Genomic DNA, 26,424 nt, shown 5'->3' with positions numbered 1-26,424 from the left:
GATGATTGAGGGTTGCAAGGTGCTTTTTCTTCTGATGATACTGGCAGGAAAAATATTGCAATGGATGGTCCTGCTTTTTGTGAGAGAGCTGGGCTGAGCTCTAGGGCAGTGCAGCAGCCCCATGAGCACAGGGAGGGTTAATTCCCTAAGTCCCAGGTGCTGAGCTTATCCCCCAGCTCCCTGACTTCCTCCATCCGGGACTCCTAAAACTGTTTGAAAAGAAACATTTCTTGAAGAGAGATATTTCTGAACCTAAACAGGAAAAAAAAAGACAGGAACAACACATCTGGAGTGACTCCTGCTCTGCTTTTTTCCACTCTGCACAGGGGAGTCAGGATGAAACCCAAAAATCCACTTTGCACTGGTGCATTTAGCCCTGAAATGCAAATTCATGGTGGTGCTGCCTGGGGTTAAAGCCTGACAAACTTCAGGCTCATAAAAAGAGGCTGACAAAGCAAAGGAGAAAAAAAATAAAAGCTTTCAAGACTTTCAAGTGAGAAACAAAGCAGCACTGTACAAAAATGCCTGGCTCTCCATTTGCCTGGAATCCCCAAGGCTGCTGTGCACTGGCAGGCTGCATGGCAATGCCTGATTAGCTTGCACTCTGTGTCCTCACTGTGCTGCAGCAGAGAAGGACAGGGCTGCCAGGGTTTGCAGCAGCTCCAAAAGTCCCAGCACTGCTGCAGTGAGGACCTGCCTGCATTTTATAACATTTCTTCCCAGGGAGAACAAGATCTGCCCGATGGATGAATGCAGAGACCCAGAAATGGGGAATTCATAACCTGAGTGGCAAGTTTTTTATGGAATGAGCTGAATTTAAGGTAGGTTGACTCATTGCAGGGGTAATCTGCACAGCTCTTCAGTGGAAACTCAGAAAACTGCTGCATGTTCAAGCCAAGAGAGAGGTTGGGATGATGAGAGGAGCCCACCCAGAGCTGATCTGCAGATAGTCCCAGGTCAGGCTAATCTTGTGCCTGGCCACTGAAGTGCTACAGAAAGCCTGAGACAGGCAGGTAGCAGTGTGGGATAAAAACAGAGCTTGTTTTGTTCTAAGGAAGGGGGCTGGCCTAACTTTTGCACAGCAAATTCCTTCCTGAGCTGATAAAGGCAGCAGCAGATTGAATATCAAGCCCTGCCAGGGAACACTGTGCTGGAACCTGGAAGGTTTTGTCCCGAATCCCCCTGCAGAATTGCAGCTTCCCAAACTACACCCACCACCCTGCTTGCCAAGCCTCAGAGACAGAAAGTGCTGACACATAAAACCTTCACTTTTTGTATTTCATCTCTGCTTCTCATCCTCTCCTGCAAATGCTGAAGAAGTGACAGGATCTGAGGCTGCAAAATGACACTGGTGCCTGGGCTCTGTCCCTGCTCTGCAGCCCAAAGGTCTGGCAATATCTGGATTAACTCTTTGGTGTGTGGGGCTGAGCACCCTCTGCAAACCCATCCCTCACTTTCTCCATTGTGGCTTGATGCAGTTAAAAATCCTCCCCTTTGGCTGTCACAGTCTCCTTCAGAGCAGCCTTCAGACTTTTGTTCTCATCCAGCTGGAAGCCAAGCCTGCAAGGAAACAAAAGGAAAAAAACCTCCCTGTGAGCTGGGGAGCTTCAAAGCAAACTGAGAACAGTCACCTGTGCTGTGGGGACAAAACACTGAAACCCAGAGCCCTGAGAAAGAGCAAACTGAGCCCTTGCTCCTCCTCTCCCTGAGGCAGGACAGAGCAATCCCAGCAGGGAGAAAGGGAGAACATACCTCCTGCTCAGCTCCTCCAGCTGAGGCTCCAGGGGCAGCTCAGACAGGGCTGCAGAGAGCTCCTCTCTGTCACTCACAGGCAAGGGGAGGCTGGCCTGGGCTGCAGGTTCAATCACAGAGTGGAGTTTAGTAAAACAGCAAATCAGTTTTGGCAGCATGCTGAGTCAGTGTCAAACAACGCTGAATTTATTCTCTCAAATAATGTACTTAATCTCTTAAATAAATATTTAATCTCCTAAATTCTATGTTGCATCCATAACATATCATAAATATATGACAGAATTATTTTAATTTCCTTCCAGTAAAATGAAAACATGATGAATTTACGCTTCATATGCCGACATATGTAGGGAGGAAAACTAATTCAAAATATTGAAGTGACCGAAACAAGAGGTTACAGACAGCTGAAAAGGATTAATTTGATGTTAATCTTGCAATTGTGTTTCAGATTATGACAGCTGTGGCTTCCTGAATGTCTGGGACAAAGTTGGCACGTGGCACCCATTGAAACAACTTTTGTAAAGTACTTTGATCCTCAGCATAAACAAAATGTAGTTTAAATGTACTGCAAGGTTTACTTCAAACCAAGGTTCTACTTCAAGAATGCTTTCCTAAATAAAGACCTACCCAAAACATGCAGCTCTGGTCATCTCAAAAAAATCAGAAACTTTTTTCAGGGTGGTAGAGAAACATATAATTCAAATTTACAGCTGGGACTGGAGAAGCAAAAGCTGTGACCAGTGAATGGCTGCAGTGGAAGGAGGAGCAGAGAAGTGCTCAGGGAGCTCAGAAAGGAGAGCAGGAAGGGAGCAGAGCTATTGCAGAGGATGCTGAACTCATCCCAGCCCTGAGGACTGCAGGGTGATCTCTGCTCTAGACAGAAGGCTGAATCATTTTAGTAAATGTAAATAAATAGCTTTCTCTAAAATAATCAATAGCCAGCACTACCTACCTGGAGCCAGGTAACATGAGGGAAGGATTTGTGTGGATCAGCCCCAGATAAATTATAAAAATCAAGAAAGCAGCTAAATGAAGAGAACAACAGGCTGGAGCTGGCTGCAGTCCTAACTGGGAATCTAGCACCAGGACAGGGAACAGCCAGGCTGGAATCTGTGCTGTGCTCCTACTGAACACTGCAATTGCTGGTTTGTGCTTGTGTTGTTGTGTTGGCACATTTCTGTATCCCTTTGCCCAATCCATTTCCCTCATAATATCAAATATCTTCAAATTTGGTATTAAAACACTAAATCCTCCTTGTGTGGAATTATCTGAAAGAACCTGGTTGGAGAGTACTGAACTCTGACAAAAACAAATGAGAAGAAAAGGCTGCATTGTACAGCTAAAAAATGCTTTTGATCTTGAGGCTGTGCTTTACAGGGCTGAGGAAAAACCTGCTGTTACTTACCTACCCCTCCTCTGGGATTATTCTTTGATAATTTGGAATTTGGATAAAACAGGAAAAAAAAGGCACAGAAAATGAAAAGCCTGAATGATTTAAAAACACAACTGGGTTGTTTGCAGCTCCTTAGCATTTTTTTTTTATCTACTTCCCTTGAATTGAAGGGATCAGAAACATTAGACTAGCAATTAGATCAGCTCTCTACAATTTCGTACTTTCAGAAAGAAAGGAAAATATTATGTTAATTAGCAGGTTCTCTAGTCTCTATTTTGTATTCAAGCTTTTCATTTTTCCTTATTTCCTCAACCACTGGCATGAAAGCACTGAGATAACCTCCATGCTCTGCTGAAGAGGTGTGCTACAGGCTTGGTTCTTGTACAAGCTCCAATTTTGGCACATCACAAAGCTCTCATCAAAGCAGGGGAGTGGAATAGATTGTTACCTACTCATCTCATGGATTTAGAGAGGATTTCTCCTTATTAGCCTTCCTGCCAATCCTTTTCTACTTTTGCTTTTAGTCCTTAAGCAGAGGAGATTAATGAACTAAATATTTAGTGAGAAGGGATCTGTCACTGGTGAAAACAGCTTCTTCCTCTGGCTATGAAATGCCAGCCAGCAAAGGGGAGTTACTAAAACTTTACTACAGCACAACAAAACTTGAGCAAAAAGCCTCAGGAGCTGGAGAGTTTGTCTCTCAAGGAGAAGATTTGGTAACAGAACACATCAACACTTCACCAGGCTGTGTAAAAGTCTCAGCACTCAGAAACTCAGTTAAATTCTGTACAGAACAGCACCAAAATGCTCTCACACTTCTGGGATCTACATTTTTCTGCTCTCAGCTAATACAGGTGAGACAACTCTGAGAATCAGTGCTCATAAAAAACCAGATGAGAATGAGTCAGAGTGGGCTGGAGCCCCTTCCCAGGACACAGCAAGGAACAAATCCATCTTTTACAGAGAGAAGCAGGTCTGAAGCACCCGTTCAGTCCCCATTCAGTATAAAGGTTCCTCTGAAGGGCTCATCCAAGGTTTCTGATGAACCCTCTGGTCACCCTAACTCAGCCTGACACCACCCCAACATTTGCCAGATTGAAATTCCCCTCCCTGCTGTTCATCTTCTCGCATTTGAAGTCTTTTTACTTTATGAAAATACACATAAAAAGGGAAACCACTGGAAAATTTTCCTTAAGAATATGTGCCATTTTATTGGTTTAGACACTTTACAGAATCAGAGTCCTTAAGCAATAAAAGGATCTGATCAGGGAAATAAAAATTTAACATCCACCATGAATTCTTTTTCTTTAACTATGCCAGGGAGGCTTTCATATTTATAGCAGGAGATTATCACATTCACGGGATAATAAATTACACCAGATCTAATTACTTCATCACCAGCAATAGTTTTTCATAGGCACTGACAGGCCTTAAATTGGGATATGTCCTTTAATTCTGCTGTTAACCTTCAGCTGAATCCCTCAGGCATGAGTAAAAAGAGTTCTGGGGGCAGCACAGAGCAGGGAAAAGCTTTTATTTTTCCTGGAATTATCCCATGGAAACACACTGCAAATATCCTGGTCCCCCTCAGACCTGAGGGAAAAGCCTCTCCAGTGGAGAAGGGCCAGGATTTTGCCTCCTGCCTTGCTGCTGGCTCTGAGCAGGTCCCATCACCATGTGCAAGGTCAAGCACTGGGCTGGGTTTGGCAGGGGGAGCCCAAATGTTGTCACTGTCTGTAAAGGCCAGGGGTGAAACAGGGGACGTGGCTGTGGCTGAGTGTGGAAAGGGATTTTCTTTTCTGGAAAAATCCCTTTGCCCAGGATTCTTCTCCTGAGAAGCCTCAGAGAAAAATGAAAGCAATAATTATCTGATTTGCTTCTGCTGTGTTTTGCTACTTTGGAATGTGGTTGGAGATTGTTTGCCCACAGGTGATTGTTTCATTGGTTTCATGTGAATTGTTTTCACTCATTCACCAACCACAGCCAAGCTATGTCAGGGCTCTGTAAGTTTTCATTATTATCTTTTTATCCTTCTGTAAGTATCCTGTCTGTATTCTTTAGTATAGTTTAGTATAGCATTCTTTAATACAACATAATATCATAAAATAATAAATTAGCCTTTAATATAATATAGTATCATAAAATAATAAATTCGCCTTCTGAGAACATGGAGTCAGATCCATCATTCCTTCCTGCCACAGGGCACCCCACAAATACAAGAGCTGAGGGCTCCCCTTTACCTTTCCTGCTCCTCAGGGCAGGCTCCTGGGCAGTTGTGCTGCTCTCTGGATCCACCTGCAGCTTTTCCAGCTGCTGTTCCAGGCTGTCACTCTGCCACTGCTCTTCCTGGAGCTTCTTCTCAGCTTCCAAGACTTTGCTGCTGCTTTCCATCACCCTGATAGGCAAAAAATTAATGATTAAAAAACAAAAAAAAAATAGTCCAGCTTATTTGTGTCATGTCTATGTCAAATCAGTCTTGGTGCTGGATCCTGCTTCTTCCAACAGAAGGGAAAGAACTTTCCATCCATCCAAAGGCAGAAATCCCCCTGAAATTGTATCAGGTGATTTCTTCTAAATATGCAAAAGAGAATTAACTAATGGGTACAGCTGGAAACAAGGGGTTTGTTTGCTCAGATCCCTTAATTCCGGCTCCCTGTGTGAATTCACCCTTCAGATGAGCAGGAAAACTGCAGATTGCTGAGGAATAATAAACTGATTTTTTTTAGCCACTCTGGGAAAGCTTGGACGGCAAATAGTTTATAAAAACACAGTCTAACATTTGCGTCAGTTATCTGAGAGGAGAAAAGAAACTTCTGCTTTTAATAAACTTGGAAATCAGACATGACCATGGAGGGAGAGGGTGGAAAAGAAACTGGTGGTTGCATCACAAAAAAGCAAATTGCCTCTCTCCATCCTGAATAACATCTCAGAAAATTAACTACAAAAATATCTGATGTGCACCCAGTGGGGCAGTGACTGACACCAAGAGATTCCAATGAGTTTAAAGCTAAAAAGAAACACAGATTGACCCTCTGGATTGGACTAAAAAAGAGAATTTCCCTCCTGACCCCACGGGTAGAAGCTGGTTACACTCTGAATCAAGAGACTTGATTGGTTTATTTCCCTCCTAGCTGGTATAATTAAAAAAAAAAATTATTACAACTCTAATAAAATTATATCAGTGGTTTAAAAATGTAGCTACAGGCAAGACTCGACCTCCTGTGGCAGTGAATTCCCAGGCTGGTGATGTGCTCTGAGACATTTTATTCCTCTCGGTGGTTCTGCATTCACTAAATTTTCATTTGACCCTGGTGTTCCTCTGGAATCCACTTTGCACAAAAACTGGAGGAAAAATGGCAAGATCTGTGGGATTTTTAATGGAATCATTTGCCAATAGGAATAATTTAAATTAAAGTGCTGTAGAAAATCCCACTTGTAACAATTCCCAGGGCTCTTCCTCTTGATTTAAGCATTATCTGTGTTACCTGAACTTTGTTACACCCCAGCAGTGGAGGGAAGAGGAGGAAAACCTGACTTTTAAAAATATATTCACATTGAAATCTGGCTGGTGCTATATTACCCTGAGGTCTTCCAAGAGTTATTGCACACAGTCTCACAAAATTTATGTTACCTGCTTGATAAATGTGTGATAAGTGTGGAGCTGCTGAATCATCAGTTTATGGCACATTTTACAACCAACTGTGCATTTCATTGACTCTGTTTTTCATTATTCCATACTGGTGCTGGCCACACTTCAGTTACCACTCACAGCCCCATCCTCATCTGACTGCACAGCTCTATTAAAGTCACTGGGCTTACAAACATGAAAAAGATTTTTTCCCAGCATGTATTTCCAGAATATAGCTTTAAAAGCACCTTTTCCAGAGTTCTAAAAGAAAAAAAAATCTATTTTTTTCTGATTGTGATTAATCATGCAGGAGAAAAGTGATAAAAGTGAGAATGATAACTGTGGTAAATGAAAGCAAGTAAGAAAACAGTGCTTATTGTATTGACAGGAATATACTTCCAATATTGGAATACAGATTTGGGAATCAAATAACACATAATGGGAAAAAAACAATAGCTGAAAGGTGTCAAAAAATTACTTTGCTTTCTCTTCTCTTCTAAAACATGGTTGGCTTTTATCATCTTACATTGAATCATAGAAAATAAAATTTAAAAAAAAATCACTGCTATGCCTCTGTTAAACCAGAAAAAATTCATTTAGAAAAGGATACAATGGAACTTAAAAAGAATGTGAAAAGCTTTGGAAGTGAATATTATAACAATAATTACAGTATTTACTACTGATGAATAATATTGCTGCCTCAATAAAGCCATGCATCCATAAATACAGCAATTCTGCTTTTATCTAGGTGCAGCAAGCTGGAAGATGGCTCCATTTTTTTCTGCCCTTTGTTCTAAAAGAATAATAAAAAGAATGAATCATCAGCCAGGCAGGGAAATCGAGCAGAATAAAATTGAAAAGCCCCTATTTAAGGCAAGGATGGCAGCGTGTGATGCTCTGTGGGGCACGTCCCAGACTCTGCAGTGCTCCCTGATCCCACAGAGGATGCTGCTGGCAGGGTGAGGCTGTACCTTCTCTGCAGCACAGCCAGCAGCTCCAGGAGCTTTTCCCTCTCCTTTGCAGCAGGCTGGCACAGAAGCCTCTGCGTTAGGAGCTCTCCCAGCAGCGTTTCCCAGCTCAGGTTGTCCGTGCCAGCAGACCTGAGGGAAGCACAAGCACAGAGAGTCTGGTTCCCACCTCTGGAATGAAACAAAGGCAGGATTTGAGCGCTGTCTCCAATACACTTGTCTGAAGGTGAGGGCAGAATGCAGAGCTCACTACCTCCCCCCAGCACCCATCTCTAGACTGCGATAAACAGAAGAGAAATATTTGGCTATAAAGTCACAGGGAGTGCCATTAAAAAGCTGCTTCCAGGATGCTTCCCCTCCTCATCACCCCTGAAAACAAACTTCCAGCTCTGATCAATTCATTATCCCTGACTCTCCTCTCACTGCTACTGCCAAAGTAAAAGGAGATTCTATCTCCCAAGTGCTACACTAAACTATGAAATGCCCTGCTATTGATTTTCTCCCTCTGAAAGGCTTCAGGCAGCACTTGCACAATGGCAGTTCTTGTGGCCAAAATGTGCTGAAAGGAAGGGGCAGTTTTCCCATGCATCCCATTATTATGTAGTTCATTACTTCTCTGACCTCTCTGCTTTCAGGAAGACCTTCTTTATAACAAAAAAAAAAAGCAGGAGAAATCTTGGTGGTTGGGAGTAAAAATGGAAAAAAAATTTATGTCAAACAAGCAGTCAATTATAGAATTAAGAGAGAAATCAGATGTTAGAGCTCTGGGACAGCTTCAGGCAGGAGGGATGGAGCAAGAAGCTTTCATCACAGAAACAAGGCAGGCAAGACAAGGATTTCCAGCAGCTTGCAGAGCGTGGCAGAGCACTTTCCTTGCTGATGATGAAGTTTGTATACCCACCTTGCAGGTGGGATGAGGAAGAAAGGCTCTGTGGCTGCTGACTCCACGAGCACGTGGCCCATCGCGGACACTGTGCTGGGGGGAGGAAAGCTGGGTTAGGGCTTCACACAGGGCAGAGTTCCCACAATCCCAGTCCTTCCCCAATGCCTGGGTTTTGTGGGGAAGGGCTCCCTCACCCCACACCTTCACCCAGCACTGGCAGAGGCAATCCCAGCTCTGTGCAGTTTGATGGGGTTTGCATGCCACAGATTCTCCTAACAAAGCGACCCCTGCTCTGAAACCCAGGGCACAACTTGGATTTCCCAGTGCCTTTTAAAATATATTTCACACAGCTTTATGGATTTCACACAGCTTGATGAAACCTGCTTTGTGAAAACCCTCAGGAAGATCTGTCATGCTCACTGTTGTAAGAAGAGGATCCAACTGATAACACTGGAGTATCACTGCCAGCCTGGATGAGTTTTGTGCATAATGATGTGTGTTTGGGACATCCCATTTAGGTGTGTGTATGTTTGGGACATCCCATTTCAGTGGGTGCTTGTTTGGGACATCTCATTTAGATGTGTGCCTGTTTGGGACATCCAATTGTGGTGTATGTTTGTTTGGGACATCTCATTTAGATGTGTGTGTGTTTGGGACATCCCATTTCAGTGGGTGTTTGTTTGGGACATCCCATTTTGGTATGTGAGTGTTTGGGACATCCCATTTTGGTGTGTGTGTGTTTGGGACATCCCATTTCAGTGGATATTTGTTTGGGACATCCCATTTAGGTGTGTGTTTGTGTTTGGGACATCCCATTTTGGTGCAGGTTTGTATGGGACACCGGATTTTGGTGTGTGTTTGTTTGAGACATCTCACTTCAGTGTGTGCTTGTTTGGGACATCCTATTTCAGTGGATGTTTGTTTGAGACACCAGATTTTGGTGTGTGTTTGGGACATCCTATTTAGGTGTGTGTGTGTTTAGGACATCCCATTTAAGCATGTGCTTGTTTGGGACATCCTATTTAGATGTGTATTTGCCTTTGGAACGTCCCATTTAGATGTGTGTCTGCTTGGGACATCCCATTTAGATGTGTGATTGTTTGGGTCACTCCATTTCAGTGTGTGTTTCTTTGGGACATTCCATTTCAATGGATGTGTGTTTGTTTGGGACATCCTATTTAGATGTGTGTGTGTTTAGGACATCCCATTTTGGTGTGTGTTTGTTTGGGACATCCCATTTTGGTGTGTGATGGTTTGAGACACCTCATTTCAGGAGGTATTTGCTTGGGACACCCCATTTCAGTGTGTGTTCATTTCCTCAACACAAATTCAGCTGCCAAAGCCAAGTCTCTGCAGACTTACCCCACGTTTCCTTACTTCAGCTGTAGCTAACAAAAGGATAAAGCCTTAGAATTGAGGAAGTGACAGATGTGCCTTCTGGGCTAGGAGTGGTTAATCCTAAAATCAAGTTAAGGTTCATACTGACAGCCTTGGCCCAGCCTAAAAATGCAGATTTTCACTCTGCCATCTCCAAAAGGTTTAGCATCTGTTTAGAGGGTTTTTCATTTCACCTTTTCTGATAGGAAAAGATGATTCACTACAGCCAAACAGAACTGAGAGTTGATCAGCATATTAAAGTGAATGGAAGGAATGAGCCTTGCTGACCAAGTTATTAACAGCTCCCAGAGTTTTTCAGGATCATTCATTGCCCACCTGGCACATCAGCTCTTTCCTTGGCCCTGTACACAAGCAATAATTTATGCATTGCACTTAGTGCTTTCCACAAAGCCATTACCCAGCTTTGGTTCCTGCTTACCATCAGCAGACATGTGAGGTTAAAAAAAAAGGGGATAAAATATAGAATTGATCCAGGAGAGCACAACAACTTCTGCAGAGTTAGAAGGGGGAGAATTAACATAGTCAGAAGGGTGTAGAAACTTTCAAATTAAAGATGTTTTAACTCTAACTCAAAACAACAGAATTCTTCTTAAATTTTATAGTAATGCTCTACTTAGGGATACTCAGCTGATTTTAAAGCCAAATTGGGTGTCTAAAGTAATGAGGTAGGAAATGACACAGAAGAGATCAGTTGTAACTTTATCTTGATGAAAAATTTCCCCCATCCCCATCAGACCAGTCTCAAATCCTCTCTATCAATTAGACCATGAACTCTTCAGCAACAATTTAACAGGAAAGGATATAACTTGCTGTGGTACCATGGTCCCTTCACACAACCAGAGTGACCCAGAGTCACATCAGTGCAAACACAAATCAGATTTATTGCTGCACTAAGATTAGTGTAATTTACACAGCCCTCAGTGAGGCTTTAAAGAGGGTGTTTGGTAAGAACAAATGATGTGGTGTGTTTTCAACATTTCTGCATGTAAATCCTTCTCAAAGAGTATTTATTGATTTAAATAATGCACCAGTGATTTAGTGCTTACCTAAAATGGCACTTTGCCTTCATTGCTCACCCTGCTCACAGAAATCTGCTCCTCAGAAGCCTCGTGTCTCATAAGGGAACAGATTCCCAGGCACTTAAGCTGACCACATAAACATTAGCTGAGCTGCAGGAGGAGAAATAGCTGCACCACCACCATGCCAAATCTAGTCATGTCTGCAAGTCTGCACATCCTTCTCAGCTCCAGCACAAAAGTCCAAGAGATAATGTGATTAGAGATTCCCATATATTGCAAACAGGCTGTTGGCACAAAGCACTTGTGGTTTGATGAAACTGCCTGGGAAAACCAAGCTCCTGGATTACTCAAACAATTTGAAATATTGACTTTCTGATCTTCTTACCGGGCAGATTCTGTCCTTGCAGCCTCAGGTGATGCTGAGTGCTCAGAGTGTGGTGGATGAGCAGCTCCTGACTTGTCCTATGGATGGGCAGAATTCTTCTGTTAATGGTGGAGCATTTATAAAAGCAATTACATAGTTCAGAGGAAAACAGCTGCACCAATGCCAAAGCAGAAGCTTTTGATTATTGCTACAAGCAAGCCAGAACTTTTGATTTACAGGGCCTCCTCAGAAGCTCTGCTTTAATTCCCATCCATTGCAGGATGCAAACAAAGCAGAAGTCAGTAAAAAGGGCAGTTTCATATGAAATCAGAGTGCATTAATAAACCAACTGTGCTGGCAGTGATGCTGCTGCACTGTGGGCTGTGTCCCTAACCCAGGTTTCATCCTGGGTTCAATTTTCCAGCCCCCATTCCTGATTTGGGAGATTCACAACCTCACCATAACCCCAGGAGGGTTTTGGATCAATGAGAACGGGATGCCTAAATTTTGTTCACAATTCCTGCCTGTGAGACAGCAGCAGCTGCCTATGCTGGTGTGACACATTTGTTTGCTTCCTGCTTCCAGCATCCAAGGGTGCTGAGCACTGAGGAGTCCCCAGTGCAGCCCCAAGTCCTGCTGTCAGTCAGTGACAGTCCTGACATGGCCCACGTGTGGCTGTGGTTGGTATTTCTGTGTTTGCTGCTGCTGAAACTGCCTGGAGTTATGCACAAAGGAACTGAGGAGTTACAAAAGAATTCCTGCTTTATCACTCCATCAGGAAGGACTCAGCAGGACAGGGATCCCTGTCTTGAGGCAGCAACCATCTCAGATAACAAGGGACAAGGGTGTGGAAGAGCAGATCTGATTACCAAGTGTGCTCCTCTAATTAATTTGTTTGCCTACCCGATGTGTGAGCTGCCCAATCTCCTCCTCCAGAGTTTTAACCTTTGCTTCTCTGTCAGCCACCAGCTGCCTGAGCTCATCTATCAGGGTGCTTTGTTTCTGAATCTCAGGCTCCACCATCTCCTTGTTCTCACCCTTCTTCTGGCTCAGGCCCTTTAAGATCTCCTGCATTTGCTTCTGCTGGCTCTGGTAAAAATAGAAGCAGGTGAGATCTTTATTTGGTACAAAATTATTATTTTAAACCCCCCCAAGACAAATATCCATTTAGGAATGGCAGGGCAAGCCCCTGCCCTGCCAAGCCCATTCCTTGGTGGGAGCACACTGGTGTCACCTTGGCAATTTGATTTGTTATGTTGACCTGAGCAATGGTCAGATTCAATTTGCTGCCAGCTCTGCTGCTCAGTGTAGCAGAAAACAGAACAAGAAAGGCTGGCCTTTGATAAAGAAGTGACTTTTTCCATAAACTGAATGAAACTCAAGATTTCAATGTGCTTTTTGTGGAGTTAGAACATGATCAGATCCTGTGATAGTGATATTAAAGGCTGAAGATACTGTGGGGTGACAGATATGAGGCCAGGCTGTTTCACCAGTACTTATGGAGGTTTTTTTTTTCCACACTGACAAATCTAATACCTGTCAGGCAGTTTGTTCTGCCAGGCCAACAACCTGCAAGTAAAGTGCTTTTGTGATAGAAGGGATAAAAGAGATTTACCATCCCTTCCCTGATAAACTTGCATCTTTCTGTATTAATTTTAGTGGGAACACTCAGAAAAAGTGCCAAATGTTCTTTGGCACTCCTAATCTGCTGGTCAGCACCCACAGGGCCTGGTGGGAGAAGGGTGAATGGCAGCTGAGCTAAAACCTACCCAGAGCAGCAGGGAAATCTGAGTGGCTTGAAACTAGTGAGGAATTGGATCAGGAAACACAGAATAAACCCTGCTTGGAGGTGGTGTATTCATTTATTTTTATTTCTAATAAATTTGCTATTTTAATTGAGAAAGGCTGTTTAAAACCATGGCAGGACCATGACAGGAATCATTTATTTCTTTCTCAGCATCTTTGAGCCTTTGTTAAAATTCTTGGTTTAGAAGAGGCCAAATCCTCTCAGCTTCTGCATGTGAGCGTGCACATGGTTTAGTGCTCATGGCTCAGTTTGTGTGTTGTGGGCTGTGTAACAAAATAAAATAAAATAAATGGAAGTTTTGTTACAAACAAAAAAAAATCTTACAGGACGGCAGGCATTCTAAGGAAAGAAAAAGTCTACCAGTGGAACTGAAAGCAGAACAAAGAACACAGGCCTTGGGTCAGGACTGAAACCCTTCCTCGACCTACTTCAATCCTTCTGCAAAATGTTTCTGCCAGTCCCTGCAGCTCAGGGCCACCTGGCTGCCACTGTCACACCTGGCGCTGTCTCACAGCCCTTACAGGACCTGATCCAAAATGCAGGAGGGCTTCAGCTGACAGGAAAACCTCTGGCTGTCACACTTGGATCCATCAGGCTCCTGTGCACCCTGAGGCTGTGTGTGCCACAAAAGGACATCCTGTTTTATCACCTATAGAACCAACACACACTGTACCAGCAAGGCATCTATGAGCTCATCATCGTGTTTCCCTTTCTCCAGCAAGGTTCCAATCTGCCCCTTCAGCATCTTCACTTCTCCACACAGCATTTGGTTCCTGGCTCTTGTGGCATCAAGTTTTTTTTTCAATTCCTCGTGGTTTTTCTGGAGAGTGTTGTGTTGCTCAGAGAGTTTCTGCAGTGATGTAAAAGGAAATGAAAGTTATAACTTATCACCGAGCCCCAGGTGCTGTGGTGAGCAAAAACAACCACACATTACCTGGTAGAATCTAAAAAATGGGACTGGAATACTGTATTATTCCTAAGGAAATAGAAATTATAAATGCTACAGGCTGCCTGCTTGTCAACAACCAAGAAGGGTCTGCTCAGGAATCTAGGTGGTCTGAGTAGATTCTCCATTATTCTGGATTCTGATTCTCCATAATTCTGGATTCTGACTCTCCATTATTCTGGATTGTAATTCTCCATTGTTCTGGATTCTGATTCTCCATTATTCTGGGTTCTGATTCTCCATTATTCTGTTCAAATGGAGCAGCCCAGAGCCCTACAGCTCCAGGAGTGTGGGGAGATGTATTTGGGATGAAGAATGCACTCCTGGCCAAGGGCTGACAGGGCTGCTGAGGAGTTTGGGTGCAGCTGTAGCAGAGCTTGGCTGTGAAGTGGGGCAGAGCTTCCTCCAGCAGACCAAGTGGGTTTATGAAATGGTTTTAGGCAGGGTGTAACACACCCTGAAGGCAGAACAAGCTATTACACACTGCTCCACACCCAAACAGAACTCTGTCAGCTCACAGCATTCTACCTCCAAAGATTCCTTCTTCTCTTTTTCCAAGCTGCGAATCTTCAGCAAGTTCTTCTCTTGGACTGACAATTTCCTTGAATCAGGAAATGCCAGCAGCCCCTCATCCATCTCCAGCAGGGAAGTTCTGATCTTCTGCTGATTCAGTTTGTGCTCCAGCTCGTGAACCTATGGCACAATAATGACAACTCAGCCAGAGCTTTACCAGGGGTACAAAGAGGACATGCCCAAAGGCAGCTCAAATAATATCTTGATATTTTCATTCTAGCAGAGTCTGGTCTTTCAAACTGAAATTTAGCTGCTAATAAACATGCAGATTTGAGGGCATCTGTGCAGGATGGAGATCTGGGACACATGGGAGGTTTGTGCCTTTGTGGAGCACATTTTGGAGGCCAGACAGGCACTCCAGAGCACTGGAATTGCTGCTGTGTGAATCCAAGGGAACTTTTGGTGATTCAGTTTATGGTCCAGCTCTTGTACCTATGGCACAACTCACCCAGAGCTTTACCAGGGCACAGGGGAAAGAGGACACAGCCAAAGACAGCTCAGATTATTTCTTGATATTTTCATGGTTAACTAACACTAGCAGTGTCTGGTCTTTTAGACTGAAATTTAGCTGCTAATAAACATGCAGATTTTAGGGCATCTGTGCAGAATGCAGATCTGGGACACATGGGAGGTTTGTGGAGCCACATTTTGGAGGATAGACAGGCATCCAGAGCACTGGAACTGCTGCTGTGTGAATCCAAGGGAACTCAGCTCTCAACTGCTCACTGCAGGCTGCTTTTGTAGTCAGTGGAAGGAACTGGGCATTCCACAGCTCAGTTCCTCTGTCCTGCTTTGGAGGAACCTGCCTCACTTTTGATCCAGTGACTGGATTTACAAGATCCCCACTGACTACAGAAGGACTCTGGATCAGAAAGAAATCTGCACTTTAGAGCAGAGAACAGTAAGAACAGTGGTCAGATGAACCCCAGGCAGGGATAAAACAGGGGGACATGGAATTTGCTCAAGGGAAAGCAGAGGTTAAAAATCTCAGTCAGAATGCAAAAAATCGTAGTTTGATGGTATATAATTGAACAGCAGGAAAATAGGAAAATTACAAATCAAATTCCTGAGAGAAGTTTTATTTAGATGCAGACAAAACTGCCTCCCTGCCTCCTGCTGACATTTCAGCTAAACTCTGCCCTTCAGAAGACTCAAGAGTTAAAAGATTTCACTGAAGCTCCTGAGGGAACAACTTGAAAACCTGATCTGGCCTCAATTCCTCCCATCTGACTGCAAGCACTGAACAAAGGTGTCTAAGTCAGAGCACAGACACTGACAGGGCTCCTTCTGTTCTCAGTGGAGAGAGGCACCTTCAAAACACCCTGGGACCTGAACTGGGCTGCCACAGCTCTCCAAGGTCACTGAACTCCTTCCTTTGACACAGATGTGAAAGATTCTCAGCTGAAACAGCAAAGCCTGCAGGGCTGCAGAGTCATTAACAGGGTGTGCACACAGCAGCAGAGAGATGTGAAGAATTAATGAAGAACTAACAGCACTTTTACCTTAATTTGAGGTGATATCTGCACTTGGAAAGAGAATTCCAGCTGAAACAGCAGCACCAGGCAGGGCTGGAACTCACCTTGCCTTGGAGAAGGACAATTTGCTGAGCTCGCCCACGCCAGCTGCCAGAATTGGTCAAGAGACTTTGGATATTCACATCTTCCCCAACTTCTTTGGCTAAAATCTGGGAAAAGGGATTGGCATCAACAATAAGGCTTAAAGGGATGTGTTGGGGACTAGGGAAGGAAAAGCAGCTCTCTCTAGCAGGGAGCACAAGCAGTTTTCAATATACACAATTATTTTTGATAGGATGAATATTTAACCATAATTAACCAGGAGCAGAGCAGAGGTATTGTCCTCATACACACCAGGAATTGAACCAATCTCCCTTGCAAAATTCTGACACAGCTAAACTTAGTATGAAAAGCATTTAAATTATTTATAAAAAGGTCAGCAGAGTTCTATTTTTAGGACCATATTCTCTGCTCTGATCTGCATTGCAGGTCTCCTACATAAAGTAGGGAAACCAAAGAGAATCAGAGCACATAATAACACTTAAATCCACCATGAATCAGATGAAAAGGTTATTCTGGATGTCATTCCAGCAAACTCTTTAAGCACATGCTGTAGTTCAAGCAAGACCTTTAATCTCATTGAGTCCCATGGCACTGGAGCCTACATTAAAAGTAAATACATAATTAAATGTATGGGAAAGGAGGAATGAACCTGGATGTATGTCACAAACAATTCTGCTGATCTGGGACTTTAAAACTCAGAAGGATTTGTGTCCAATGGACAGTGGGAGGCAAAACATGAGATCCCTGTGTCCAGGAGCACAATTTCATTCCAACCCCTACCCTTGTGTCTTCTTCAGCTCCCTGCTCCATGGAACAGCCCATGGGGACCAACCAAGGGTAAAAAACCTCCCAATTTCCCAAGACTGAACCTCCTGCAGGGGTCCCAGCCCCAGAGTGCTCCCTGCAGTGGCACCTTCTGGGTCAGCTTCAGTTCCTGTTTCAAATTCTGGAGCTGGTTCCGATATTCTGTCACTTTCACGTTGGCTGTGCTCAATTTTTCTTGCAGTGCTTTCACCTCCGGATTTTCAGCCTTGGAGGAAAGGAATGTACTTGGTGAGAACAGAACCCTCAGGGGACAACTGAAGTGAGTAACATCCACGGATCCACCAGGATCACGGAATTATTTTTTCCAGACATAATTTTTGGGGCATAGAGGGGGTAGAGGGGAATTTGGTCCCAAAAGTGGTGACAGGGACCTTGTTCTACAAAGCTGCTGATTTCCTCATTTCAACTACAATTCCTACCAAGTTTCCTTCCAGCTTTTTCAGAGCTGATTCCTTGATTCCTGCAGCATCACCACCAAGGGAATGGATTTTTTCTGCAGCTGCCTGTAGCTGGAAAAGAACCCCACTGTTAGTGCAGAATGGATGCAGAGAACAGCATCACTCCATGGAGTATTAACTAGCAAAAAAGTATAACTTGGATGTTTATGTACTCTAAAAAGCCAAAAAAATCTTAATTTTCCCTTGTTTTTTAACACTTTTTAATCAGTAGGAAAGCTTTTTTTTTCCCTGAAATGCTTCCCCAAGAATCATGTTGTATTTCACTGTGGAAAACTTCAGAAGATATCTCTGACTTGCTGAGATGGGATCAAATTTCAAGTATGGAGACTTCTGAGGTATTTTATCACCAAAAGTATCTCAAATTAATGTTTACGTACATAAATCCAAATCCTGTCCAGCCAGAATATTTCATAAAAAGCAAATAGTACTCAACAGAGAAATAAGAAAGGAGAAATCTACCTGACACCATGTAACTGAGATTTAATGGTGTTAAGGCTCTTTTTAGAACCTCCCTTTTTAGCTGGGAGCTCTAAGGCAGCATTTTTTAACTGCTTTAAATAACTTAAATTATTATTTAAATTATTTATTATTTAAGAATAAAGACTCTGTCTCCTCTTGCTTGCCACAGCAAAGGAAAACAGACACACAACCCCTCCTGCTCTGAATCATGCCCTGTGTTGCTGTTGCAAAGATTTGTAAATGGATGAGAGTGCAGGAGTTTGGGGCTGGAAAGGCCAGGAAGTGTTGCTTTAAAAGTCTGGGACTTCATTCTTTGAGGTGGGTGGAAAATCTTGATTATTTGCCTGAATTAAAGAAGGCTCTAAGGAAGAACTCCTTCATTAAAAAGGGACATCTGGGGGAAAACTCACTCAGGGCCAGCTCTAATTTCACCCTTTTTCATGGCTTAGGGCCACTCTCTCTATCCAGTTCATAGAGTTTTGTATGAACTGATAATGAGGGATTTCAGCTGGAGCTGGCAGCTGCTGGCTCCAGCTCTGAGGAAATTTTCTGCAAACACCCTTTGCTTACATGGCCCACCCTCTGCCAAGTGATTGTTCAGTGGCCACACCTTCCATTCTGTTTAGTGGGAAAATAATCATGGTAAAATACTTATGATTTACAGATTCTTCAGTTTTCAGGCAAGGAAAGAGCTAAAAATAGGTAAAATCACAGTGTTTTCTAGCTATCACTCTGCATTTTTGATAGATACCTCCTAGTGTCAAACACTGCTTTCATTTTACTGATCATTTACATTTTTATCTTCTTTCTGAAATGTTTGTGCTCCTTTCTTTTTGGGCCAAAATCTGAGAATATTTAATGTTTCTGTTTGAATAATGGTCATTCCACTTCTGCAGTAGGGGAAAGGAACCAAGTTGATTTTTCCTTAAATTATTCATGAATTGCTCCACTACTTGTGTGATTTTGTAGGTCCCAAACTACACCTGATACTTGTTTGCCACCCTGCCAACTGTTTGACAAGACCCCTGTGACCAGAACACTGTGGATTTATGCAGGAGTTCTCCAAAATTTAATTTAATCTACGACTTCTTGATCTTTCAGGTAGCTGGGGTGCAATTCAGGTAGATGCATCACTCTTGATAATAAGTGATGGTGAAAGGCTGAGTCAAAATGCAGCTGTCAGCATTATTGATTTATTTAACTGATGTCTTCTAAGAAAGCAAAGTTCAGGGAAAAAATAAAAATAATAATAAAAAATCACCAATACTGTGTAAGGAAGAGGAGCAGTAGCCAAAGGACAAAGCAAATATTGACATCAGGACATCTCATTTTCAATTCAGCAGCCACCTGAGCAAAATTACTTCTGTGAAAGGTTGGCAAAAAGTCACAGAAAATTTAATCTGCCTGAGTGAAGATTTGCTGTCTTATATGATATAGCTTGGTGTTGTTTCAGCTGTGTAAGTACTTATTCCAGAAAACAGCTTTCATTACAGGCATTACAAAAGCTTAGAAGAATAAAGAACTAATTAGTGACTGGTCTTAACGAGGTGGGACTGTAAGACACAAAGGTGTGAAATTTCCTTCTAAAAAAATAAATAATAAGAGAAATAGCATTGACAAATGGGTAGAAATGTCTCTGTGCTTCTACAAATGAACATTCCTAATCGCTGTTTAATAAACCCTTGGCTCATTGTAACTTGGAGATATCCTTTCCTATAGGATATTCACCTGCACAGGTGAAATCTGATTCCCCTGCAGAGGTGAAACAGCTGAGGGAACATCATGGACAGAAATGACCACAACCCCAAGCAAACACAGATTTAAGAGCAAATTCAACACGGGAACATGAACCAAACCCATTTTCTATCCCAGAGGCTGGATTTCCATGTTTTATCATGCAAAAAGAACAAGAAAAATGCCTCACTTCTCTCTCCAGCTCCTTGACTCTGTGATTCAGCTGCTTCACTCTGGCTCTCTCACTCTCAAACTCAGCAGTCACCTCCCGGTTCTTTTTGGCCAGCTCAACTATTTTGGTGGCAGCCACGTCTCCAGCCAAACCAGACACCCCTGAAAGGACACATCAAAGCAGAGGGCACATCTCACAGGCAGGATTCGGATTCAGAACAGAGCAGGCTTTTGTTCTCTGCCACAATGAACCTGCATTGTCCCATCCCTTCCTCTCTGAGCTGTGCCAGGCACTCCAATGAACAAGTGAGGGAAGAGATGTCAGAGGTGCCAGCTGGATGGGTTGGTCCTTTGATTCAGCAGCACACCACTGCCACATTTCACACTGTGGCAATGTTTATATACATAAATCCAAATCCTGTCCAGCCCAGAAGAGCTCATAAAAAACAAATAGTACTCAATAGAGAAATATAAAAGGAGAAATTTACCTGACACCCTAGAACAGAGATTTAATGGTGGTTGGAGCCACATTTTTACCCAGAGAGGGCAGTGGTGGGAAGGACAGCTGGGAACAGGATTTTTTGGCATTATCACAGAAAAAGGCAACACTCAGCTTTGCCTGGTTGTTTACTACAGGAGGAGCTGCTGGAACAGAGGTGTGAACGTTTCCAGACATCAGTTCTCAAAGGTCAGGCACAATATTACAGCTGGGTGCTGGACAAGGTCCAGGAAATTTCATTGTGCCTATTTATAACTCCCTTGGGATTACACAGGGAGCTTTACTGCATGACTCTAAATTGCTCTTTTAATTAGCCACGTCACTGGCTCCCTCATCAGGGAGGGTTTGATGAGTGCCACAAACAAAGCAAACCCCAGGCCTGGCTCTTGTGTCACCTGGCTCTGGTTAACACCACACAGGTGAAGCAAAGCTCTGGTACAAGTGCAAAATCAATGTCATGGCAAACAATGTCCACAGAAACTGCCAGCTCAGCGAGGAACATGAGCCTGCAACAACAAACCCTTGGTGGGGGTGTGCAGACAGAACCTGGCTGCTGTCATTGCTCTTAACTCTTTCATCATTACAGTAATCACTTTTCTCTGATATTCATGGACTGGGGTGGGGTGAGAGGTGAGAGATCGCTCCCAAGTGAATGCTGAGGCCCATAAAGCCCCAGGGACATTAATTGGGCCACACAGAATAAAACTGGCAACAGAATTTGTTCCCATGCCACTGTTTAAAAACCTTGTAAAGAACACAATTTATTGTTTTGAAGGAATTTATTTTAAAAGCACTTGAATTCAATTCATTATTTTCAAAAGCACTGTCCTCATTCTTTTGTGTGATTTGTGCTACCCCTCCCACCTAGGAGCTACTTTTACCTCAGTTTTCAGGATAAATAATGGCTGCTGAGAATCACAGTAAATACTAAATTAACCAAAGCCAGGTTGTTGTTTCCATGTTAAATTGCTGGTCTTCAAGTGCATTGCACTGACCCAAGGCTGTTCACTCCCAGGCAATGTGGGGATTGCCACAATACAGAGAGGAAAACAGAGCCAAGGGATTGGCATCAGCCAGAGAAGCTGCAACAGCACATCTGCCTCCTGCTCCTGACCAGGAAGGGATTATCACCTCTCCTAAACACAAACTACAGCTGCTTTTCAAGGATTAAGGTGGAATTTAATGTTATTTAGTTCTCCTCGTTGCTGGTTTCCCCCTTCTCTTCAAGCCTGGTCATCACTGCTGTCCTGACCAACAGTGGCACCCAGTGGAGGAGGTGCAGCCTGCACAGTTCAGTTGTCAAAAAACACCAAAATCACTTTAGAAGCTGAATTTTGCATTCATCCAGCATCCTGTCTGTGCCCTGTTCAGGCAGCAAAAAAGGAGCCTGAATAAGAAATTGAACCCTACAGAGCAGAGAAAGCTGCAGCACAGCTCTTTGATACTAACAAGAAGTTTTCCAAAATAATATTTTTATGGAACATCATTATTTTGTGCCAATAATAGCAAGTTTACAGTTCTATGAGGAACAGAAATCACTGTGTACCCTAACAGAGCACAATTCTTTTCAGGGACTTTTTTTGTCACCAGCATCAAGCAAACCAACACGGGGAGAACACAAAGTTCTGTGTTTACCTGACAGAGCCAACCTCTCCTCCTTTACTCTTTTCTGGAGCTCCTTTATTTCAAAATCTTTCTCTGCCATCAGCCTGTAGAGCCTGCAGTTCTCATCCCGGAGCTCCCGGAGCTGATCCTGCAGCTGCTCATTCTCTGCCTCAAAGAAACTGGGGAAAAATGAACCATAATGGCAAACAATGCACAAATAGAAATAAAATAATGAAACAACTGCATGATAGATGGGCTGAGCTTATCAGGAGTGAGTTTATTGAATTAGGCACAATGTCCTAAACCTCAGATAAGAACACAAGCTGATTATCTGATCTATTCAGATAACATCTTCTTAAAAAAAAAAAAATTAAAAATTGTATTTTCTTGAGCTGTCTGGGGTAAAACATCACAGAACAGGTGCATTGAGGTTACCAAATAGTGTCATCTCAGTGTTACTTACCTGCTTCTTCAGAGGAAATCAGGCAGTATTCAGCATGTGGGACATTCAGGCTTTCTTTTCTATACTTGACAAAGCCAAGAGAAGCCAACAGAGCATTGACTATAAAGCTGCTCCTGGGGTCTTTTAAAAAATCAATGTTTTAGAGCAATTCATAAAAGACCAATTTCCCATGTCCTCAGCTGATTCTCCTGGAACCCTGTGAGCATCAGTTTGTATTACTAATGGTGCCTTTTGGAATTCATTTAGAAACAGAGAATACCAAAAAACCTCTCTGAATGGAAAGAAATAGCCCTGCTTCTCCTATTCTTCAGGACATTTAGCAACATTTAAAGGTTTCATCTCTCTAAGACATCCAGAGGATTAATAACTTTAATCTCTTTATGGCCCTGATGTGATGGGTCCTTCAAATATAAAATCCAGGAGCTGTGGCCTCAGGGGCTGCATTCAATTGTGGAAATTCAGAATTATCTGAGCTCCCTGACATGGGGTCCTTGAGAAAAGCTGGGATTTAACACAATTACCCACTCACAGGTGACATTTGGGCTGACCCCAGCTGCTGCTGGTGGGAGATGCAGGTCTCCAGTGCTCTGGGATTCCCATGTGGAAATTCCTGATAATCTGAAGCATCTCAGTTACCCAGATACCTTAATCAGCTGGATTAATTGACTCCTAGATTCTCATTTAACCCTAAATCTCCACTTTGGAGATGTGGTTTGGACAAAGCCCAGTTGATACAGTATGTACCTGTAAACACAACCAAGTCAGATGTCTCAATAATCATCTCAATTTTTTTATTCCAAAGTTTTAGCAAGCTCTTAGCACCCATTGGACCTGAGAGCTTTTAAATGCACCCTGCATCTGCCCATGGACCCCTTAAAGCACTGCCACAAACAGCACAGCCAGTTTAGGGGAGGATTCCCAATGCATAATTAAGAAATGCACTTGTGTTTCAAAGGGAGATCAAAGGCAGCTGCTCACAAAGGAGAAGAAAGCAAAGAGCAACGTGAGCAAAGGCAGAACTGAGCTATTCCCACATGAACCACCCAGAGGAGTGAGCAACAAAACTCAGATCCAATTAGAGACACCTGAACCAAAAGATTCTGAACAGTTGGGGGATTAACATGGAAAAAAGGTTCTAAGCTCTTAACACACCTGAGCAGCGAAGTCTTCAGAGAGCTGAGTCCAAGTCTTGAGGAAAAGCACTCGGAGGAGGATGGACAGAAATCCCAAGTGCACAGAGCTGGAGTCTTCTCTGAGGAGCTCCCCACCCCATCCCACAGTGACTCTCCCTGTTACAGAGGCTAAAAATGAGCCAAAAGAAAAGGGCTGCAAAAGGTGCCCCTTTTCACTCTCCTTCAAGGAACCAAAGCCAGGTGGAGCTTATGAGCAGGGCTCTGCCTGCAATTCAGGTGGTTTCCCAAACTGCCTGCCCTGTTCAGGCCAAAAAAAAGTAAGGAATTAATTTAACTTTCGTCAAATTGTGTCTTTCCCAGCTCTTGTTACAGATTCTGCACATAATGGGGAGAGTCACTTGGATACATTCAAGTACAACAAACAGGGAAGGGAGGATAAAGTTACAGAGAGAACAGAACAGGCAGAAATATCAGCTAAACACTTGTCTAAACAAGACTGGGGAGTAGGATGTGAGGAAGGAAACAAGAATTCCCAAGGCTCAGAGGAAGGGAGACTTCTGAGAGGAGAATGTTTTCTGATTGCTGCTATAAACAACAGTGACAAACTCCAATCACTGTCACTGCAGGCCATGTGCAGCCCTGTGATCCTGGAACGAGCCTCTGATGTGCTGTCATGGGAATATTGCAGAGAACATCCTGGTGAATCCCTTCCAAAAACAAATCCTGCCTGGATTTGATCACTCACAACCACTCTGCTGAATGCACACAAGCAAAGGACAGTCCAGATCTATCTGCCACACCTGCCATGTTAAATGAGGACTTTTGAGAGCCAGTGACACATCAAGAGAGGTAAATAAAAAATCTGGGATGACTCAGGCCTAAAGTACTGGACTCTAAATAGCAGAGAACTTCTGGGCTTTCCTGCACTTTGCACACTGCCCAGGCTGTGCCACGGGAGCACCTAAATCCCTTTGCTCTGCCAAACATCTGAACTATGGGAATCAGCCTCACAGGAATTTGTTAAAAATCAAATTTCCATCATAATCTTCTACAGATCATCAGAAAACAATGTTGAAGGGAAGAGGACAGCTGGTAGAAGTCAGACTGGGGGCTTAATTTGGCAAATCAGACAGCTCTGGTGAGTGCATGAAAATTTCTTCACCTGGCTTCACCTCTGCCACAGAGCAAAGCCCTAAACACCTGATGTTGTAGTAAGGTAGAAAAATCACAAAGAAAGGCTTCATAAAATCAAGCCTGCTCTGTTAAAATCAGTGGCTGGTCTGGTCAAAGCTAACACTTAGCAAGTTCCCATGTGAAATCAATCCTGGTGTGAGCAGTTCATTAACATAACAATCTATTCCTGGGTGAAAACCAACCAGCACCTGTATAAACTGTTTTACATCGTTAGAAAAATGAAAACTGTCTCTCATAAACAACTTTCCCTGCACATACACCTCAGGGGGTTGAGTGACCAATAAATACAGAATAACAACTTGTTGCTTACCAATAAGTAATTGGCAAGAAAAGTACTGACCAATTGGAGTCACAGAAAAGGTCTGAAAACTGAATAAAAAGGAGTTATGTGAATAAAGAGGGAGATTTTCCACCAGGAAGAAATGGAGTCCATGTGATTTATTCCCATAGGAGCAGTGCAGACACCTTTGGGTGTGTCCAGCCCCAGAGCTGCTCCAGTCAGGGGAAGCATTAATTGGGTCAGAGGGAAAGGCTGACTGTGACCTGGGAGGAAGAGAAATGATCTGAGCTGGGGCTTTAAACCTCTACTCCAAAAGAAAACACAAGATTAAGGGAGATCCATACCAAAATGCCCAATGTGCTGGTAATCTTGTGATCCACCAAATCAGGATATACTGCAAAGAAATCCCAGGGAAAACTTCACTGCAGGCCTGTGGCTTGCTCCCATCAGTTGCTTTGCCTGTGTCCATCTTTGGAAATGATTCCTGGAGGGAATCTATTAGTTTAAAGCTAGGTAGGAGCCAACCAGCAGTTCAGAGGGTGCCCAAAAGGCTGGATTGTGTCAGGTGGCACCTGGCTGCCCCTTCATTTGTAAAATACTGACATTAAAGAGCACAGCACAATGCCCTGAGGGTAATTATGGACAAGGAGAATCTGCACAGGATAATGAAAGCCCAGTGTGTGAAAACAGAAAGTTCCCACTCAGCTTAATAATATTGAGTTTCATGAGATCATAAGCAAAACACACTCCAGTGACTTCCTGAAGGAATGGTGCTGCCAGACCTTTACCTTTTGCTGGCATCTTCCTTTACAGGAGGTCCTTTTTTAAACAGGTTTAGATCACTCAGGGCCCTTACAGTCTCCTTTGTGCTGCCAGTGCTCTTCTGCCTGTCCTGCATCTCCTTCTTGGCCTCCATCACGCTTTTCAGCCGCCTTTGCTGCTGCTCCTGGTAAGCCTTGAACTGGCTTTTGAAATCTTCACTCACTTTTACCTCTGGCTCCATTGTTTACTAAAAGCATAAGGAGAGGAAAATAAGAAGTGACAGAGAGCAGAGATCAGCACTGCTCTGAAAAACATCCCCTTGTGGCAGCTGCTCTGCAGCTTCTCCTCCCTGACCCTGCCCAGTCTCCCACCTCTGTCACAGACATATTTTGTGAAAAATCCTTTTGCCAGGATCTTTTCTCCTGAGAAGCTTCAGCTTCTCCATGTTTTGCTGCTGTGGAATGCAACAGGTGCATCTTTGATTGGTCTCATGTGGTTGTTTTTAATTAATGGCCAATCACAGTCCAGCTGGC

The 26,424-nt window shown here is 43.3% G+C and overlaps 1 protein-coding gene across 1 annotated transcript; it reads right to left on the bottom strand.

The window, feature by feature from the left end:
- Positions 1-1,336: 1,336 nt before the first annotated feature.
- On the bottom strand, positions 1,337-26,132 carry CCDC13 (coiled-coil domain containing 13). The gene is given in 15 exon segments (XM_058816950.1): positions 1,337-1,560; positions 1,753-1,852; positions 5,386-5,540; positions 7,745-7,873; positions 8,643-8,717; positions 11,427-11,524; positions 12,309-12,494; positions 13,886-14,062; positions 14,687-14,851; positions 16,311-16,415; positions 17,222-17,338; positions 17,553-17,642; positions 19,975-20,117; positions 22,090-22,238; positions 25,918-26,132. Coding segments are annotated over 15 exon segments (1,986 nt in total). The 3' UTR covers positions 1,337-1,478.
- Positions 26,133-26,424: the final 292 nt, after the last annotated feature.

This window comes from Ammospiza caudacuta, chromosome 1, assembly GCF_027887145.1.
Source record: "Ammospiza caudacuta isolate bAmmCau1 chromosome 1, bAmmCau1.pri, whole genome shotgun sequence".
Taxonomy (NCBI): Eukaryota; Metazoa; Chordata; class Aves; order Passeriformes; family Passerellidae; genus Ammospiza; species Ammospiza caudacuta.
Note: the sequence above shows the minus strand (reverse complement) of the source record. Positions and strands in the feature narration are given on the sequence as shown.